The following is a 19,814-nucleotide window of genomic DNA, read 5'->3' as shown; positions in this document are numbered from 1 at the left end:
CTAGGGCAGATTAAAACTGCCTAGGCCTCTCAGCCTGCCTTGTTACCTGCCTTCTCTTTCTGCGTCGTGTATTAGGACACTTGAAAACTCCCCTGGAGAAGCTGAGCAGAACCAGGTGGATTAGGTAAGAGGTTATTTTACAATGATGTGAGGGACCTGGGTGATTAGGGACTAAAGTGCATGTGTATGATTGAAATTAAAAGGACAGTACATGTGGGCAAAGCTATTTTGTAAGTGGTACAGCAGGGCCTCTGTACACAGAATGCACCTTCACTAGGGATTGTGGCTCACTTAAAAATCTTAATGAATGAGACAGGAGAAGAAACAGGAATAATTCCCTCCAGACAGAAGAAATTAATAAAATGGATTAGCAACAGGGTGATGTTTCAAAGAGAAATAAGAGAAGGAAGAACCTAAGAGTGCGTGTGCCAATTGCGTGATGGGCTTGAGGCTGGGTTCAGGACCATGGATGATGAGCCATCACAGACAATAACTGACTTAACACCAGTCCCCTTCAGGTGTGTCCATCAGTTCGCATCGTGACTAACCGTAAATTTGCTGCAAATTTTATGGATTACAAATATATTCACCTTGTTTTACATATGCTGCCATTAACATCTGTGGAAAGCACATGCATGTTACTGCATACCCTTCTTTCTTCCCCACCAGTGAGATGGTGAATGACAGAGGAATAAAACAACTGTGGGAAGGCGGGGAAGAAGATGAAACACGTCATTCAGCACAAATGTTATTGCAATCTGAATCTTCTCCCTGCCTTGGATTTTCACATTTCCTGCTGATGGCTCCGTGAGCAGACTGATAAAGGGAACAGCAGGGAAAGTGGAATTCAAAGTCACACACCACCTTCCTTGTTCTTATGTCACCATGTGTGTGCAAGTGCACATTTCTGTAGTACAACCCCTGACAACAACCCATGAACTTACTATACATATGCCTCTAGGTAGAGGCACACAAACGCAAGAAATTCTGTGTAAGTTCATTTTCACATCTAGTTTGTTTAGTTCAGTTAAAACAAACTCTGGTTTGTTTGTTTGGTTTGTTTGGGCTGGGGAGAAAGCTGACAGTCGAACCCGCGTGTAGCTCAAATAACTGGTCTGAAACCATTCAAATATCATCTGCTGTTCATGAACTGTTTATAAAATGACCTAATAATTAAACTGCATAAGTGAATCAGTAAAGCATTTGATAGCTATGGCAACATGACATATGTGCATCATCATGTGAGTGCACAATTTTGCACTGATCAGTCAAAAACACTTAAAATGAGAGATGTATAATATGTTGGTAGCTCACATTATTGGCTGCTAGATAAGAAAATTAAACTATTGTTATTGTCTGATAATGGAATCTCAGATAATAATGATGTCCAGATGTTCAGACATCCATGATCTGCTGTGGAGTCAATACAATCAAAGCCATCTCTGAGTGATGATACTTGCGTGCCTCCTCTGTCCTGTAATCTCTGGTGTTGTTGTCTGTTTACACAAAAGTGGATTTAGCACACGCATAGCTGTCACAATGTAACTTTAAATACCTAAAATAAAATTTATTTTGTTTCGTGTAGACTTTGATGCTGATACCAACCAGCCCAGTCTGCTCTTTGCCAGCAGTGAGCCTCTGTACATCTGAGAGGAAAAGGGAGGAGGACAGGATGAGGACACAGAGCTGTTAGCCGGTAAAATGTTAAAGGCTGCAACCTTTTCAAAACTGTGCATTTCAGCAGCTTTATATAACCATTAATGTCTATGCAAAGTTATTCCAATGTGCTTTGAAGCCTATACATTCATTTTAACAGAAAACAGTGAAGTGCTGGAGAAACACATTTATCAGACAAAATATTTTTTTCATCTTTTTTATGGGTGTAATGGCACTGAAAAATTGTGGTTTGCTACATACCCTGGTTATGAAGTCATGGGTCAATGCTAGGAGACAATTTGGTACAGCAAAAAGAAGAAATCCATAACAATAACCTGATTCTTTTTCAGTTTTTAATTTTGTTTTTCTTAAACACTGGTTTACTACTGTGGTGTTTTGTTAAAAAAGTATGTCACCACTGCTGCAACTGGTTGCAACTTACAAATGAAAAAGTAGAATTTACTAAATTAATAAATCAAAAACTATTTCCTCCCAAAAAAAAGCAAAAAATTCTGAAGATGTTTGTTACAAATCCATATACAATTATAGCCCTATGTTTCTGCATTTGGAAGATTTATATTAGTGGTTATTATACTAGTTTCACATTAAAATTGGCCCTAAAAAGCAGCTAATTATTGTTTATCGGTATCTGCCCTGAAATGCCATATCTGTACATCTCTAGTTAAAACTGTGGTCTGTTGTGTTCATATTCTCTATTATTTATGTCAGTGATAGCACTACAGGTCTGAAAACATCCAAGATTAAACACAATTACTCTGATGAACACCAATATGCTGCAATCATTTAAACTGTTCTAAGTTATCTGATATTAATTTGCCTTTATTTGAATGGCCTGCAGCTTTGTCTTATCACATCTGCTGTAAATTGTCTTTCCATGTGTGTTATTTTTTTGTGTAATTTTCAACTGAAAAAAAAGCCTGTCTGCCGTTCTGTTGCAGGGCCAGTAAATTAAAGAGGAGGAGGACACGTCCAGGAGAGATGGCCAGGATTAGGCAGGTTGTTCCCTACGGGATTACTGTTTCTTTAGGGTCACAGCCACCTGTCTGCCCCCCAGGAGAGCCAAAGAGCTGGAGATGAAGAGCAATGGGCAGATGGAGATGTGGAGGGGAGGGACGGCAGGGAAGGAACGCTCTGGGGCAAGACCAGACCAAGTCCCTCCTGTCAGGTCTGAGCTGACAGGAGGGACATGGCACACAAGACAGAACTTCACTAGTTATTGCAGATAGTAGAGCAACAAAAAGCTTAGACTGGAAAGCATATGGGAGCTGAGAATTGAAGTTCTTTTCAAACAGGTAACAAAAGTTTATTTTTGAGAAATACATTTTACACAGAATCAAACGTGTGTACTGTTCATGCAATTTCGTAATGTACAATATAATTTTCTGTGAAGCTTTTGTGTATGATTGCCATGGCAGAGACAGACATCTTAGGCTTTTTCTGTTGTTTGTAACCTATGTTCTGTTAAAAGGATGAGGCAGCCTTCAGGCCAATGCAGATACAGTAAAAGAAGAGAGTAGTAAATGGTTTGTCCTGTCAGTCATTCAAAGAGAGAAAGAGGCAGACATCAAGACGGAAAATACGCAAAAAAAAGACAAATGGAGAAAAAACAGGGTGGGGAAAGATGGCTCGAAATACAGAAAAAGAAGTATTAAAACAGAATAAGTGTCAAATTTACTGGGTGCTGTAAATGCACAACTGGGAACACAACAATGCCACTGTTGCAAAACTCGTCTTTTTCCTTTATATTAGTAAGACCGCCACAATTAAGGGTGGAAACTCAAAACATTCTTGGTGGTAAAAAAGAAAATTAAAAAGTATGCAAAACAGGCACAAGCCTGGCTATTCACTGTGATTGACAGAGGAACGTAGCATAATGGTTTCTATTCTCCTACACATTTCTGTGCTAATAGATACAAAAAAAAAACCCTCTCTTTTCATCCCTTCCCCTCAGAAAGGCACAGTGGTAAGGCTTCGGTAAAAAATTCCAGATTCATGTGTGGATCATAGGTATGTATGATGTGACTGGTTGTGTGTGTGGCCATTTATTTTCTACCCAGCACTGGTGTTCTGGGCTGCTAGTGAAGGTCTTATCTGAGCCTGCTTTCAGGTGTTTCAAGTAAAAGCCAACATTAGGCCATGAAAATGATGCATTTATTGTTGTTTGCTGTCTGGAGTGCAGTTAAAGTTGGGTCATTGGACCTAAACTTGTCAGGTATTTATGTAAACCATAAAGCTAAAAGAAAAGGTGGTTATGAGGGGATTTAAAAATGTCAGTATGCATTGCTTGAGTAAAAGCTGTTTCACCTGACATGGCTGATCTTCGTCACTTCTCACACATTAACCTATCAAATGAGGAACAGAAGTGATCATTATTGACACAAATTTCAGGAAAGCCACATCTGCTAATTTTTAGTAAAGCGATTTAAGTGGATAATTCCAATATCGGTCTGTGAAGTATCTGTCTCAAAAGTACTAGCTGGGGCATATAACTGGATAAATGGGTGTGAGGACTAAAGATGGATAATGATGAAAGCGGAGGACAAGAGGATAGCTGAAAGTCAAAGGTCACATGCTGAAAAGACTAGACATGCACACACACACAGACTTGGGCCAAGCAAAAAAACAGCATAACAGCACTGAAGGAGGGGCGTGATGCAGCCTTACCGTCTCAAGTAGAGGTCATCGAGTCAAGGAAGCCAATTAAAAAGATGATTAACATTCATGTGGGAGATGTGGTGTCTACGTGCAGGTGGGATGGGCTCACCATTCTCTCACACACACGCATATATAATGGGAGCAGCGAACAGTGCAGTCCAGCCTGTTGTAACTATGGTGTCCTGGGAGGTTGAGATCAGGAGGTTAATATGATCCAATCCAACTCCTTCATTAGCCTGATGAAGGTAGTAACAGCCTACAGGGACAGAGGGGCTGCCAAGCTGACAAAATCTACCTACAACTTGCCTGCAAGGTCTGTGAGCCTAGTTGAGCTGGCTGGCATTGAGTGATATTAGCTATTTTTGTCATTTATCACATTTACATGCAGACAAACACTGCATGGAATTACAAAGGATGTTATTGTGGAATATGATGTGTGAGTCTACCATCTCCTTCGATGATCACAGCTTACATGATGGTAAGGGGGCAACCTAAAAATTCCAGCGATGACAGAAAGATGCATATTAGTTTCATCCCACCTGAACTTCTTCTCTTCCAGGAACCAAAGATGCACAATCTCCCAAAGAGTATGAACATAAAGTTTTGAGATAATCACAGACCACCTAACACGGAGCAGTATCTTTAGAAACACAAAAGTCATGATTATTGAGCACAGTTAAGGGTGTGCATCCTCCAAGACAATCACACAGATTCAATAACAAATATGAGCTTCTGCTCGTGGATATAGCTCGGTATCATGCCTGACTAAAGATGTGCAGAGGGGAAGTAGATTAAGAGTAAATAAGAAGAGAATGGTAGTGATAGGTAGGCCTAAAAGAGAATAAACATCATTAATTGGAGAGGCACACATGGATGGATGCAGCCAGATGGCATTTTGTACTCATTTGTCATACACTGCTGACAGAGAGAGAGGGGAGAACTAGAAACAGAAAAACAGAAAGAGGTGTTTATTGATTGCAAAGTCAGTACACTGCTGCCTAGAACAGACTTCCACTGTTTAAATCTAGCTCTGCTAGTTCTGCATCATCTTTTCTCTCTGCCTGTGCCTTTCCAGACTGAGTGGTTCTGATGGTGCTGCCATTGTACACTCTGCCAAGCCGGATGCATACTGGTGAGTACAGACACAACACCCCACAGATAGCCAAGCTTGGCATCCATTAAGGTCCATCTGTCTGCCTTTCAGAAAAACACAATCTACTGTATGTTCTTTCTCAAAGGTGGTCCATAACAGAGGAAAGAAAAGAGAAAGAGAGAGGAGAGACAGAAGACTGAGGAGAGCAAGAGACAGGAACAAGAAAAAAGGGGGGATACAAGTGTGCCAAAAACAGAAACTTAGTCTCAGCATACAAGGACTACAATGAGACCAATGTCCAAAAAAGCAGAATGATAAAATAATCTTCAAATTTCTCTTATGTACAATAAATATACAGGTGACAAAATGTTACAAATAGAGCTTCTGAAAAGGGCGATAAAACGATGGGAAAATGAGGGAGATGGAGCACAAGAGGGAGCAGCAGCTGGAGTCAGGAGACAGGACTGGGTTCCCACCATCCCACAAATGGAGAGTAGCGCTCGAGGCCACAGTCTGCTCAGGCTGCTACCATGCTCACTTTGTTCTCTGCAATGACAGTTTCATTCAGGGAGACATGTACTTGGCTCTTCAGGGCCAAAGTGCCCCTGCACCAACTAGCTGTTTCTTTCTCTGTGTCCTGTTCTCCTTTCAAAACCTAACCTTTGTGGATGGTGTGTGCGTGTGTGTGTGCGTGTGTTTTAAAGATTCAGAAACTACCCAGCTACCTCTTTTAATGTCCTGTATGTTTCTTTCCATGAGTGCCTGCTGTCACCGCACTGCATTAGAAGTAGAGCTGGTTGGCAGGATCTCAATATCACTATCTACCACACCTTGCAATCTAAAAAAAAATAAATAAATAAAAATACCTGGGGAAAAATAAATCATAAAACAATAAAACCGCAGACTTCTCACAAGAGTATAAATTCTGAAGGTAGATGACTTATCACTACAGAGCCATACATTTGGCCTCTCAGAAAGCATGAGATGCTATAGAAGGGGCTTGTTTCCAGGGTAACATATTTACATTTAAGGATTTTGCCTGCTTTGGATTTTTACTGTAAATGCAACAGATTTTTAGACTTAACTTTGGAGATCAGCAACATCATAACTGAAATTGATACAGAGGTCAAATACACAGCACCCCAACAATTCTCTAACACTAGAATTACTACTTAACACACAAATGCTTTAAAAAAAAAAAAACAAGCAAAAGTGTTTAATCCTGTAACCGAAAATGCTTTTACTGCCCACTCTACAAAAATCAAAGAACTCCTGTCGCCACAAAGACGTTCTTAACATTTGTGTCTTCAGGCAAATGTACTCAGGGTTACCCAAGGACAAGGCCTTTGTGTGATCGCAGATGGCCTTGTCCAATTGTCTGCCTATATTTTTCTTTTCAGTCCTTGAAGTAGTACTATGACATGAAGAATAGTTTCATAAAACTACCCACTGCATACACCTATCAATTACATATACTTAAATGAACATGTGTGCATACATATACAAATAAGACACATAAAATAGATGTACAGGTTGAACATTAAAATATGTACACCTTGGAGAGATCAGTATGTGCTTGTTTTAGAGCCGATCCCAATAATGATTATTTGTAATCAAGGAGAATGATAATCAAAATGTGGAACCACTTTAACGCATTGATTTCGATTATTACAGAAAAAAAATAATGCGTTAAAAAAATAACACATTTAATCGCACCTTTCTCTGCTCCCTAATTTCTGGCACATCGGTAACACTGATGCACACACTCCAGCCCGGAAGGTGGCGGTAATGAACCTAAAGTCTGTTTGCCAGCAGCACTGTGATGTCAGCACACAAGAAAGTTTGGTGAATAGTGAAGGAAGACGAGACCACATTACTTGGCTTGATGAGCATGAACGTGCAGAAGCACAAACGTGCACAGAACACACTGAAATAGTGTTGGCTGGATCCATCCAAGCCACTGTGTTGGCTTCAAATTCACAGAGCTAGAGCTGTGAATAAATGGCAGATTTTTTTCAGAGCACACACAGAATGGAAGCTAGCAGACCATGCAAATATTTTGCTGAATTTGACATAAAGTATATTGGATTAGAATTGCTGATTCTACCTTTAACCACTGTAGGAAGACAGCTTGTCGAGTTCTTATCAGGCCTCAAAAATTTTCAAAGAAATAAAGAACGGCAACATATATTCAATTTATTTCTCTGGATAACACTAGTTCTTCCTCCATCATACCCTCACTTTTTGTTTTTTAAGTATCTTTTGACAAATAATGTTTTTGCTAATTAAAAAGCAAATCTGTTTTACATCATTTGAGGACAACTCCTGGCTTTTAGTGAAACATTGTGGCCACATCCTGATCAGCAACATCACAACAGGCATTTTCTCTATTTTGTCAAAGACAAAAAATACCTACATTAAACTAATTAAAAAGATGTGCTGTCAAAAGCACAAATGCTAAAATGTTTTAGCTCATATAGAAGTCACGTTTGCCATTTTAATGAGCATTATATAGAAACTGCTCTACAGCTAAAGGCCAGTTTGATCCAAATTCATGTAGATATGTGGCACCCATTATGCATACAGTTGCACAGCCAAGACTTATTAGAGGAATTTCTGTGTTTGCTACCCAAGCTGTGTTTGACTTGGGGAGTACAACTCAGCAGAAGATCATTAATAACATATGGAGATAATTCAGAGGGATTTGGACTTAAGCGGGTGTCTGTTTATGCAAGTCAGCTGGGAGTTGATTCTCATTTGTGACTAACATCGTGTTCATAACCTTGGCATATACACAAGTCAGGTTTTCTGCCTCCCACAATTGGCCATGGTCTTCTGTCAATCACAGGACAATGCCAGGCTACTGGCCAATCATTACTGCTCTGCAGTCCTTCTAGGGACAGGAAGGGGAAGTGGAATGGGCCATTCAAGGTTTACACCTACAGTTCAGCAAGTATCAGAGTGGAGGTTACCTAAAGTGCAGTGGGGCTCTGCTGCTGGCTCCGCTTGAGGGCCTTAACGAAGGACTCAAGGGATGAGTGGAGCATTTTAGTCGGTGTGTATGTGTGTATATGTGTGTATATGTGTGTGTGTGTGTGTGTGTGTGTGTGTGTGTGTGCGTGTGTGTGTGTGCGTGCGTGCTGGTGCGTGTACTAGGGCAGGATCAGTGGAGTAAATCCAGACTTGAAAGAGTAGCTCAATCAAGCTCTCCTACCCATCTCTCTCTCATTCCCTGTGCCTCTCTCATCTCGCCGATGTTTCCCTGTTCCTAGTTCATGTAGAGTTGAAGAGTTCACAGGACTAGGGAGCAAAAGAGTGATTCCGGGGGCAAAGAGGAACAAGTGTATACCTATAACGCTTCCCATCAACACTGTTCTTCAGCTCTCCAGCAATACCTGTGTAAGGAGCACTGACAGGGCTGAACGATAATCAGCGCCTGCTTGGCTGGCTGACTGACACAGACAAAATGCATTTACAGCATACATGCTCTCATATGTCTTGGAATAATTTTGAAGTTACACGTAATTTGTCGCAAATTTCAGCAAAATGTCAAAAAGTGCAAAATGCTATTGCAAAATGCAGTTACTACAGTTAAGTTAGTGCCTTTCAACAAATCTTCAAAGCAAATTACAACTTTTAATACAATGATTGAATGAATGAATGAAATGTAAACTTCTTAAAAATGTTCTACAAATAATATTCAGCCCATAAATAAACACTATAAATCTGACTATGTGAGTTCAGCTTAACTGGTTAAGTATACGTTTTTTTTTACCGCAGACATCCTGGCTTCTAATCCCAAGTGAGTCAATTGTGATAATATTTAAAAGGCAAAACTATCATTATAAAGCCTTCACCTTCAATTTAGGACCAGATTGGCAGACAAAACAAACTTTGGGCTATCGCCCTATCCACCATCTTTGCTTCATTCCTGCAGCTGGGCCCTCTTCAGTGACAAACAAAGCCTTTTCCTTGAAAGGGAATAAAAAGCATGACCTCATTTTGCTTCCTGTGCAATGTAATAAAGGCAATTTTACGCTGCCAAATGTGTAGAAGATGCCCTTCATTAGAACAGTGCGTACTCAGCACGTCCATACTTTAATCCAATTTAGTTTAGCATGATAAAGGGCGTTACAGCCAGCTAGTCTCACATCCACTCATGACACGTGTGCATGCAGATGCACGCAATGGCACGAAAAAAGTACAGTGTATGAAGGGTTCATGGACAAATAATGTACCAACCCAACACTGAGGAGGACTAGGCATTTATTTCGTCATACTGAAACTAATCATCACTTTAAATAACAATTCAATTCATCCTACTATAGCTGAGTGAGAGGCCATCGTGGTGATGGTCATACTCCTCATGTAAGCAAGATAGATTAGATCTATAACAGAGACTCAAACTTGCTTTTTATTTCTCTTATCAATACAAAACACTTTACAAAATACAATAAAAGGCAATCATTAGCTGAAAATATACGTTGCAGCTATAATCTTGAACATTTGGAATATATGAACTAAGGAGACGTGTGTTCAATATTTATTATAACACAAGACAGAACATACTATTCCTAAAGAATCAGAGCATTTATATGTAAATTTGATATGCTCAGAAAAACACAAAGCACGCAATGTCTATCTAATGGAAGGATCTTTTCAATATGTTCATTTCAACAAAGATAACTTCCCTGAAGGAAAAATGCCCTTCAGTGGACTGCACTTGGTCATTAATTAGCTCTATAAAACGCCTATTTGAATTAAAGGTAGAGTGAAACCTTATGAGCAAGATTTCATTAGAGTCTCAAAAGAGCTAAAAGCTGCTTTCTTGTGTTTCAGAAATAAAAGAGTGTCTTTTTAATCCACTCAGTGGTTCAGGTACTGAATCACCAAACCATCTTTAATGTACTTGAGGAAGCTATTTTTGTGGCACTCCATTCAGATGAGTCTTAGCTGCCGAGAGCTATCATTGACTTAAAAGGGGTTTTGTTGTGTATGTGTCGACACGTGCTAAAAGTGACTCATTCTGCAGGCCTGTTTTGAACATCGTCACTTCCACATATGGTTTCTCCCGCAACTTTGTGAGAGTACCCATATATTTCTGGACATGAATTAAAGTGCTTTCCACGCTGTCACAACTGGCTAAGGCCTCTCCGAGACAGACATGGTAGAAATATCATACTAGATGGGAGACGCACAATGACAACTTCTGCGTCCCGTGCAGTTCAAATGCCTTGAGTATAAAAGTTGCAGTTCAAGGTCTTAAATACAGGCATAATGAATTTAGCCTACATTTCCATGCACAGATACGCTGATGGGGAATTTTAGGGCCTATAATGATGAATGATAATTACCTGGCAGATACTAATCCAATAACCAATAATATTAATCATACAAATACTACAGTGTGAACAAAAAAAAAAGCCATGAGCCTTTACCTTAGAATTGCTATGTGAAATTTAAAATCTACTCAGAGAGAGGAGACTTTGTGATGACCTTGTAAGACCCTGCATTTTTACAAGCAAACTGTGTTCTGCTTGTTCAACAGATGTTTTTTCCATATCCCTTATTAGCAAATTGTGTTGCTTGTTACGAATAAGCATCATTGTCATCAACCCAAGTAAACTGTGACCTAAAAGTCTGTTTTTAGATGTGAGTGTCTCTCTGTCCATTTGGAATCTCTATTGGCCCTGCCTTTGTATAGTATGCAGCAGCACAGAAAAAAAAAGGAGAGATAGAGAGGTGGAAATTACCATTAAGATTCAATTCTTAAATAGTGTGCATATAGATTTGCTATCATTCCACAATTTCGCTCTTAAGTCGTACTGCCATCCTCAATTCTTTGAGGGTTTATTTATAGTTTAAGGCGGTCGCCTTTCATGGGGTGTCAGTCTCCCAGTGGTTGCTGAAGGCAACATGATTCTGTTACTAAGAAAACACAAGCTCATAAATTGTAATACAGTTATATCTGGGCCAAACATCATCCTTGTTGCATTTGTTTCTCCCACTGTGAAAAAAATCTAAATCTGAAGCACATGTGTAGGAATAATTTTGCATGAACAGGACGTGCCTGAAGGAAAGCAGCTTAACAGGGTTACATTTCAAGTGATGCTGCATACCTTGTTTAACCTTGAATGCCTGGCACTGGCTGGCCCTATTTCCGGAGACCACCAAGCCCTCTGCATTGCCACCTGGTGGCAAACTTGGGCCGTCAGCTGCCCTGCCCACCTGTTCACCGCAGTTAAAAGCAAAAATACACTCTGTGTGCCAAAAACTACCAGCACCCATTACTAGTGGCACAGTGCATGAGGAAGTCTTGGCAGAGGGGAAGCGGAGATGAAATGTGGCAGTCACAGGAGGTGTGTACAGCTAGCTATGTCTTTCCACTCCACTGGAGGTAGAGCCAACCTGTTCCCCTGGTCTATATATGGAAGTAAACAGGATGCTAACAGTGGGGTAGTGGTGGTACGCCATATGGAGCCCCATCATCCGGGTGTTTTGACTAAGATGGTTGAGCATGGACAGGTCCCTCATAGCACTACTAAATCTGACCCAAACCATGCCCTTAATCTTACTGGGAAATTTAAATGATGGAGAACATTAAATATCTTATCAAGCCATAAGTTGCCACTATTGTATGCATAATGTGTATATATAAGGTTGTGTATAGTGTGTACTCACAGCGGGTACAAGGAGCTTCTTGACCTCCTCCACCGCTCTTCTCATCTTGATCTCAGCTCTGGCCTGTGTGTCTTCCACTGTGATAAGGACATGAAGGTCTTCATTTAGGTGCTCCCAGTTTGGCTTCCCTCTGTTCTGCTCCTCCTGGACAGAAAAATAGGAAGAGCAAGAGAGAAGGTGAGTGAATGTGACAGTGTGGCTGTGTTTGAGCACCGGTGCAGTAACACGGCATATCAGAGAAAACGGAGGCGAGAGGCAGGCATACACAGAGGACGATGGGGACCCGTGAAGTGAAGCAGGATGACAGGATTGGCGCTTTAGTCAGCTGTTTAGCTTTAACTTTGAAAGGACACCCTTCTTTAATAGATCTCCCGCTTCACAGAGGCAAAGATGACAGTTAGCCCTGCAGCAATTAATATCAGTGAAAGATGGATGGATGCAGGGATCAGAGAGAGATGGATCCAGATTTTTAAACCATACCAGCTTCACTAGTAGGAATGGAATTATGACACATGAATACAGTTCAAAGTGCTGTGGGACTATGTGTGAAGGTGCACAAGAGCCTCTGTCTCTGACATGCTTCTGCAGACAATACTGTCTGGGCAGCAATAGCTCTCTCTGAGGGGGTTTTTCTTCTTATAAAAGGCAGCACCAAAGCACTCACAGGTTCCCAAACTATAGTACTAGCAATACCTTAAAGGCAAAATGGATTGCATTCAAAACCAACCATCACTGCTCGGTAGCGTCTCAACACAGTTTAATAGGAAGCCGTTTAAGGAAAACCGGGAAGGCTGAGGTATGAAAACGCTTTATGTTTTCAATTGCCTCCACAAGAAGTCACAGTTAACGCATGTGTGAAAAGGTAAAAATGGGATATGTAGAGACAAACACAGAATAGCCTTACATTTGGAATATATTTTTAAAAACGCGCTCCTCAATTTAGAATAGCTACTTTTGTCTCTCTTCTTGTTGCCCCGCTGACAGTAAATGCAGTGAGCAGACACTGAGAGCGCCCTAAAAAGCTTTTGAGGTTGTATCGCATGTCACTGTACAACCATGAAAGCCAGCGGTTTGAAAGCTGACTACTTCCCCTTGAGGTGAGGAGTTGAGGTTTAGGTTGTCTGAAAAAGGCACAACCTCAGATTCTCTGATGTGTGACACCACGTTAAAACATCAAAACAGGACTATAATGTTCAAATGTTAGTGTTTAATTCATTGAAGACAATGCAGGACCATGAAAATGACTTCCATTCAAAAATATTTCAAAATTGTGATTTCTTTTTACAAAGCAGATCAGAGTCTTATGTGGTTAACTGCATCCCCTCCTGATTTGACCTGATATTGGAGCAGCTTTGCACAGATTGTTGATGAATACAGTGTCATTTACTCTCGCCCATACAAAACACCTCAACTTCAGATCACTGCTCATTTCTGAGTTTTGAGCTACTGTGAGGGTGTCTAATTGCTAACAATGCATTGCGGTGCGCTGCAGGAGGTCCACCTGACATGATTTCAATACACTCAGCGAGCACCACAAAGTGAGAGGGAGCACGTACAGACACACACACACAAAGCTTAAAGCTTGAGCTGAGTGCCACCCACCTGCTTTCTACTCCACAGAGAACTGTTGCCATGGCATTGCTCTTTACAACACACAGACTCTCTCTCACACACACACACACACACACACACAGACGGAAGAAAGTTCAATATTCTACTCTCGTTTTCCCCTTTTCCACACGTGGTTGGTGGGGCTTAGTTTCAGCAGTCAGGTCATTCTTTCACCATTGCTGTTTGCTTATGGCCTATTTGGGCACATGGGGATTGGTGGGTGACTCAGCATTTTCTGGAGGGGACAAGACAGACGGGCCACAAACGCTGCCTCTGCACGCAGGGCAGAGCGTCAAAGCACATGGTAGATACGCAAATGTACATATATTGACAGATTGTTGCTTAAGGTGATTCCAAAAGGATTAGTCAATCATGTGCCTGTGTGCATGTGTGAGTGTAGTGCGTGTACGACAGCGCATATTCAGATTTGTTAAGCACTGTACGCAAACAGATCTGGAAAAAGTGCACATACGCATGCACACACCGACACGCATCTATGCGCACACACCCCATACACCAGCATGACTGCCTGTGAACAAGGTCACTGTGTGCCCTCGGAGAGAAAGTGACAGCATGACAAACAGTAGGAAGGCTGGAGGGGGAGGGAGGTTGGGAGGGTGAGAAAAGAGAGGGGAGGTAAGGCGAGAGTCCTCAGGAATACTGGGAAGGCCTTTGAAGACAATGTCCATGCAGGCCAACATCAAATGCCATGGCAATAACCACATACCAGGGGTAATGGGTTTTGGCAAAACATGTAGCCTGAATAAATAGCACGGACACTGCGTCTTGAAACATCTAAGAATAGGATCAGAGGGAAAGACTGCTCGTCAGAAAGGTTGCATGACTTCCATCATTTGCACAGCACCTGTTTGCCTGCTGTATTTCACACTCCCTTGCTAGAGCCCAATAAACTTTAAGGACTCAATTCTCACAGCATGACTGGCATTACATGGGGAAAAAAAGGTTACAGAAATACACCACTGCATTTTTCACTGTCACATTGCCTTTTTGGGCTTATAGTAAGAATATTAAATAAATAAACAAATGAATAAAAAAGTCAACAATCAGTTGAGGTTTTCAGTATTTCTTTGATCGGATTGTGTTCACACTGTAGAGTCAGTACACCCCTGAACCTGGAGAGGATTTGTTTCATTGCTCAAGGACACGTAACAGGGTGCACAACTGCAGACACAAAGCTTACAATCCTTGGTTCAGTGGCTGGAGGTCAGTCCTACTTAATATAACACACTGCTGCCTCGTCTGGATTTTTGACTATGTGGTGCTATAATTTTGTCCTGGCAATATTGCACTTTAACAGTCATAAACAAAACTATCCACACTGTTTCAACTATGCCTCTTGAACTCTGTCCCTTCGGTTCCCAAGTAAGGTCAACGCAAGTGAGGCTCCATGCCAGCAGACCAAACAGGTGCAGTAGAGAGCTGCAGGGACATGGAAGGACAAGAAGGGGCAAATGGGGCTGTAGAAGCAGGTGGATCAGCACTGACAGAGAAAACCGGCATTAAATGTTAAATATAAATAAACTAAACTGACTTTGACTTACGATCTAAAATGAAACAAGTTAAATACCAAAACATTCACTGAAGGTTATGCTGCTGACATGTAAATAAAGCTCAACTTTATGCTTGATGACTCTCGTAAGCTCTGTTGATTCGGTCAGATTTCTTTTCACAAACTGCAAAACAAAATAAAATGCAAGCTGTGTGGATAAAAGATACAGCAGCCTTTTACCAGCATTATATAATTCACTGCACCAAAACTAATACTTGAACATTGTTATACCTGGACTCTGGAGTCTTAATAAAGAAGAAACAAGCGCTCCAGTTGCACTGGGACAAGAGATTAGGAATAAAAAAGTCAGCATAAAATTTGAACAAAATAAGAGAGCTTGTTGCAGTGCCAACGGTCTAATCAAATACAGCATACTGAAAGCCAATGTCACACATTAGTTCTTAAGCAATAAAATACGGGAGACGTGCTGTGACACTGTCTATTGGCTGGCAGAAATTGGTGGCTCGAACCGGAGGCATATTCTGTTCTGCCAGTGACCATTGCTGATGCCACAGTTTTAGCTATTATGTATCAGGACAATCAATTCATTTGACAGAGAGCATTTCTCAAAAGTGCAAGTCTGAAATTGCATTAAGTGTGGCTCTAAATAAAATAGCTGTCTATAGACCTAACCCTAATCTCACTGTGCGGGAGCCAAAATAGAATTAGGGAATTGCTTTTGCAAAAGGGATAGGAAATACCTATTCTACCTATGCAACGGTCGATATAACGTATCTGTAATTTAATTGCAGTTGTTCGCTATGTTGTTTTGCATTAAGCGTGAGTGTAGGAGTGAAAAACCAAGAGACCAAAGCTGATACGTGAGATTAAAGTTTAACTGGAATACGACTTCTTGAGTTCTTTTAGACCATCAGGACAATATTTATGGAAGTTAGTGTGTGATCTCAACAAATGTGTCAGAAAAAAAGGATACCGAACGGGCAAAACTAGAGAAATTACAAGTATATGCTTAAACTTAGTCAACCTCTCAAACATTTTAGTCTTGTTTGATCCAAGTATAAAGTGCAGTCTACAGACAGGTGAGTCCTGCATTGGTCTCCACTAAATCCACCTATGTCAGCTGAATTTCAGGTTTCACCCACATACATGCAAAGACAGGTTTAGTGATTCCACCATTTTAATATTGTGAGCAACTATATCAATAAATAAATAATAAATATGTTTTCTGCGATTTCCTGTCCACCTATCTCATCATTTGAACATCAGTTTGTTAGTATTTAAACAACTACACTTCCTATGACATGATTACAAAGACTTTACATCATTTTAGGTCACATAATCACTGTTATTTTATTTTTGATAAAGTGAAAATATACCCGATCTTTTACAAGCAACTACAGCAGTCTTTAGGAAAAACATTTTCTGTTCATGACAAGCATCAAGCTGAGACTAATATGAAAAGGAACACTATATCAGGACATTTTTCAGTGACAACAGACTAAAACAGCACTTGTGGGAATAATTAAATGACAGCAGTCAAAACAATTTGCACATGGAAAATTATAGGAAACAAGGGAATCAAGGTAAATCTGTAATGCAAAGCAACTTCATGCAAGGTTCTTCAGTACAAGATGTAGGAAAAAACAAATAGAGCTAAATAAATTCAACTCTGGCATCAATAGATGCTTAGGACTGAAACAATCCAACACAGATTGAGAGAGAAAGAAGTAATTTGGATATCCTTAATTATAAAAGCATTTGGTTTCTTCTACAAGGGTATCCTATATTTTTCTCTTCACCTGCTTCTTCCCTCCTTATGTTCGACTTGATCTGCTTTTCTTCCCTCACCATTGTTCTTCATTTTATCTCTCAGTCTGTCCTCGACTCTCTCCCACAGCGTAGCTCCAGTGAGCCGGCTCCCCGGCAGGCAGTGCGGCCCAAGAGGGAGTAACCAGCTGAATTATTGAGAGCATAAAAATGCTGCCACTAATGGATCCTGAATAAACACACTGGCTAAGCTGCTGCCGTGGCATCCTTTGCTGCCACGGGGCATCAAGCTGAAAATACTGAGGTTGAGGATGCAGAGACTGGAGGCTATTACCGTGGCTTTGTTTGTGGCTATGACACGCTCAGGCCATCCAAAAGCTTTCGGGGTCCAGAGAGTAAACCTCATAGTGATTGTTGTGATTTATGGATGTAAAAATTGGCACAGCATTCGCTGCTTTCCCCAGCTTAACTCAACCTTACTGTAAATATCTACATCATCATACTAAACTAAAGGGAAGAAAGAGCATTAGGAAAGAAATGTAATTTCAACGGAGGCCATTTCCAAAAAATGGCAATGTAATGATCCGGATGTGTGAAAAGAAAAAAATTCCACCTTTAAAATCCCCGCCATTAACTTCCTACCTTCTATGTATACATGACCACGGAAGGAGCAAAAACCAGGATTATCAAAGAAACACTCTGAATACTGGATTATTCCCTCACTTCATCAGATATCAAAACACAGCATAAAGAAATTATCCTGCTTGTCTGTATTTTTGTGTAAATGTTTAACTATATTGGGCTTTAGTTAGCATAGTAATTGCGCAGGGCCTTTCACAAGTCCCGTCGCAGCACCACACAGAAAAACAAACCAGCACACGTCATTTAGTTTTAAGATAGTGAGAGATTAAGAAGGTAATCATAGATTCATGTAATGAGCTAAGACGAACTTCTAAAGTGTGTGCGTGGGTTTGTACATGCATGATCGTACTCACTCCCATTTAACTACTTCTGGATCTAATTCCAAAGAAAGAACCGTATCAGAGTGTCTTCATCTTGTTTTGCAATAATGAACACACTCCAAGGGAAATGAGAAGAAGAGCTAGAAATTAAAATACGAATGTAGGAACCATAAAAAAAGAGAGAGGGACGAACAAGTTGGCCCTGCAGCATATTGGAGTTTCTAAGATTATGACTCAGCTGAAAATCTGTGTAAGTCTATGTGTATTTTTTCTGTTTGGCTACAGGTGACTGCCAAATCAAAAAACAAAGAAATACAGTAAATTATGTAAATGCACTGTAATATAGCACCACTGTCTGGCAAGTCTGAGCAACTAAGGGGTGCAAACAAAAAGAAAAGGGAGATTAAAAAAAAAGATTAATCTCCAAAAGTTGTCACTCAGTGACAGAAAAAATAAATAAACTGAAAAATTGGTAAAAGCAGCAATTGCAGGAGGGTCTAAGGCCCTTGGGCAAAATATGCACAGATGTTTAATATATCACACTTTATCACACTATATCACTCAGTTTCTCCTCACAGTAACTTCAAAGTAGATCACTAAATCTAATCTGACACACTTGAACCCTCCCAGTGGGGAATGCCCATAAGGTAATGTTGTAATAAATGTAAAAATTTGGATTTTAATTCTTCAGTCATTTGCCACAGCTGAATATGGTCTGTCAAAACTCAAAAACCACACAACGATACCCGGCCACAGGTTGACCTGACAGCAGTGCAACGGAATTACCCAACATGGTCTGATTTCGTCAACATCATTTTGTCACAGACAGTCTAAAGTTTCAAATGTGGTCATGTGGCTGGTGAAGGTCAAACCATAGTGCATTCTAAAAATGTTATCTTTAAGAGTCTAATTTGCAGGTGAAATAATGCAAAAAAGTTTTTGAGTAAGTTCTCCCCTTCAATTTCAAGATAAAGGTGCAAAACATTAGCCTTTTATGTCTCCAACCTCAGCTCAGCGGGTCCAGAAATAGCGGCTGCCCATGGCCTTGGCCGTCTGCTTTACTACTGCCTTCTATACTTTCCACTGCGCAGCGTTTTGCAAACAGCATTATCAGATGTCAGAATGCAGCCACCAGGCATCTACTGAGCGTGCGTCTGCCTCATGTTCTTAAAGAGCTAGTGTTAAGTTTTTGTATGACCACTAGCCCAGCAAATTTCACAATTTTATGTGACATGTTAAGACAATGATGAATCATTGTGGAGAAAGAAAGAAGTGAGCTTAAGTGTACAGTAGTTTTGGAAAATAAAAGCAGATACAGATGATTTAGACATTTTTGTTTTACTTGAATGAGTGAAATCTCAATGTAACAGTTAACGATACAAAAAACACACAGGGAAAAATGCAACACTGATGAGCGTACCTTCTTCTTGTCTCTCATAGAGCTCTTGCCCCGCACCATGATTTTGCATCCCGTCTCTGCCTCCAACTGTTTGGCTGTGAGTCCCCGGGGGCCAAGGATTCTCCCCACAAAGTTATACTGCAGATACAGAGAGAGAAACAAACTTATTAATCTATGCATGAATACAATATGCACAAGATTGAAACATTTACATTACATCAGGATGTCACAATAAAATCAGAGCACAATGGAGACACACTTGATAAACAGTGCAAAAATATTCTCTCACATGCACATTTCACTTCGCATGAGCTTCTAAAGAGCATGACATCAACTGTGTTGGATATCAGGCCTCTGCTGTGACCACACCAAAAGCACATCTCACTTTCTGCTTTTCTAGGACAAAGAAAAGGTGACACCCACCAGCTTTGATAGGTC

The 19,814-nt window shown here is 40.5% G+C and overlaps 1 protein-coding gene across 4 annotated transcripts in view; it reads right to left on the bottom strand.

Moving 5' to 3' along the window:
- qkia (QKI, KH domain containing, RNA binding a) overlaps positions 1-19,814 on the bottom strand; it is a 78,556-nt gene that overhangs the window by 20,202 nt on the left and 38,540 nt on the right. For all 4 annotated transcript variants that reach the window (XM_023277425.3, XM_055005600.1, XM_023277427.3 and 1 more), the window contains exons 3-4: positions 19,398-19,514; positions 12,107-12,250 (exon numbers count right to left, since the gene is read on the bottom strand). In XM_023277425.3, coding sequence (XP_023133193.1) covers positions 12,107-12,250; positions 19,398-19,514 — 261 coding nt within the window. The remainder of the gene's footprint in view (positions 1-12,106; positions 12,251-19,397; positions 19,515-19,814) is intronic.

This window comes from Amphiprion ocellaris, chromosome 20 (assembly GCF_022539595.1).
Source record: "Amphiprion ocellaris isolate individual 3 ecotype Okinawa chromosome 20, ASM2253959v1, whole genome shotgun sequence".
Classification (NCBI taxonomy): Eukaryota; Metazoa; Chordata; class Actinopteri; family Pomacentridae; genus Amphiprion; species Amphiprion ocellaris.
Note: the sequence above shows the minus strand (reverse complement) of the source record. Positions and strands in the feature narration are given on the sequence as shown.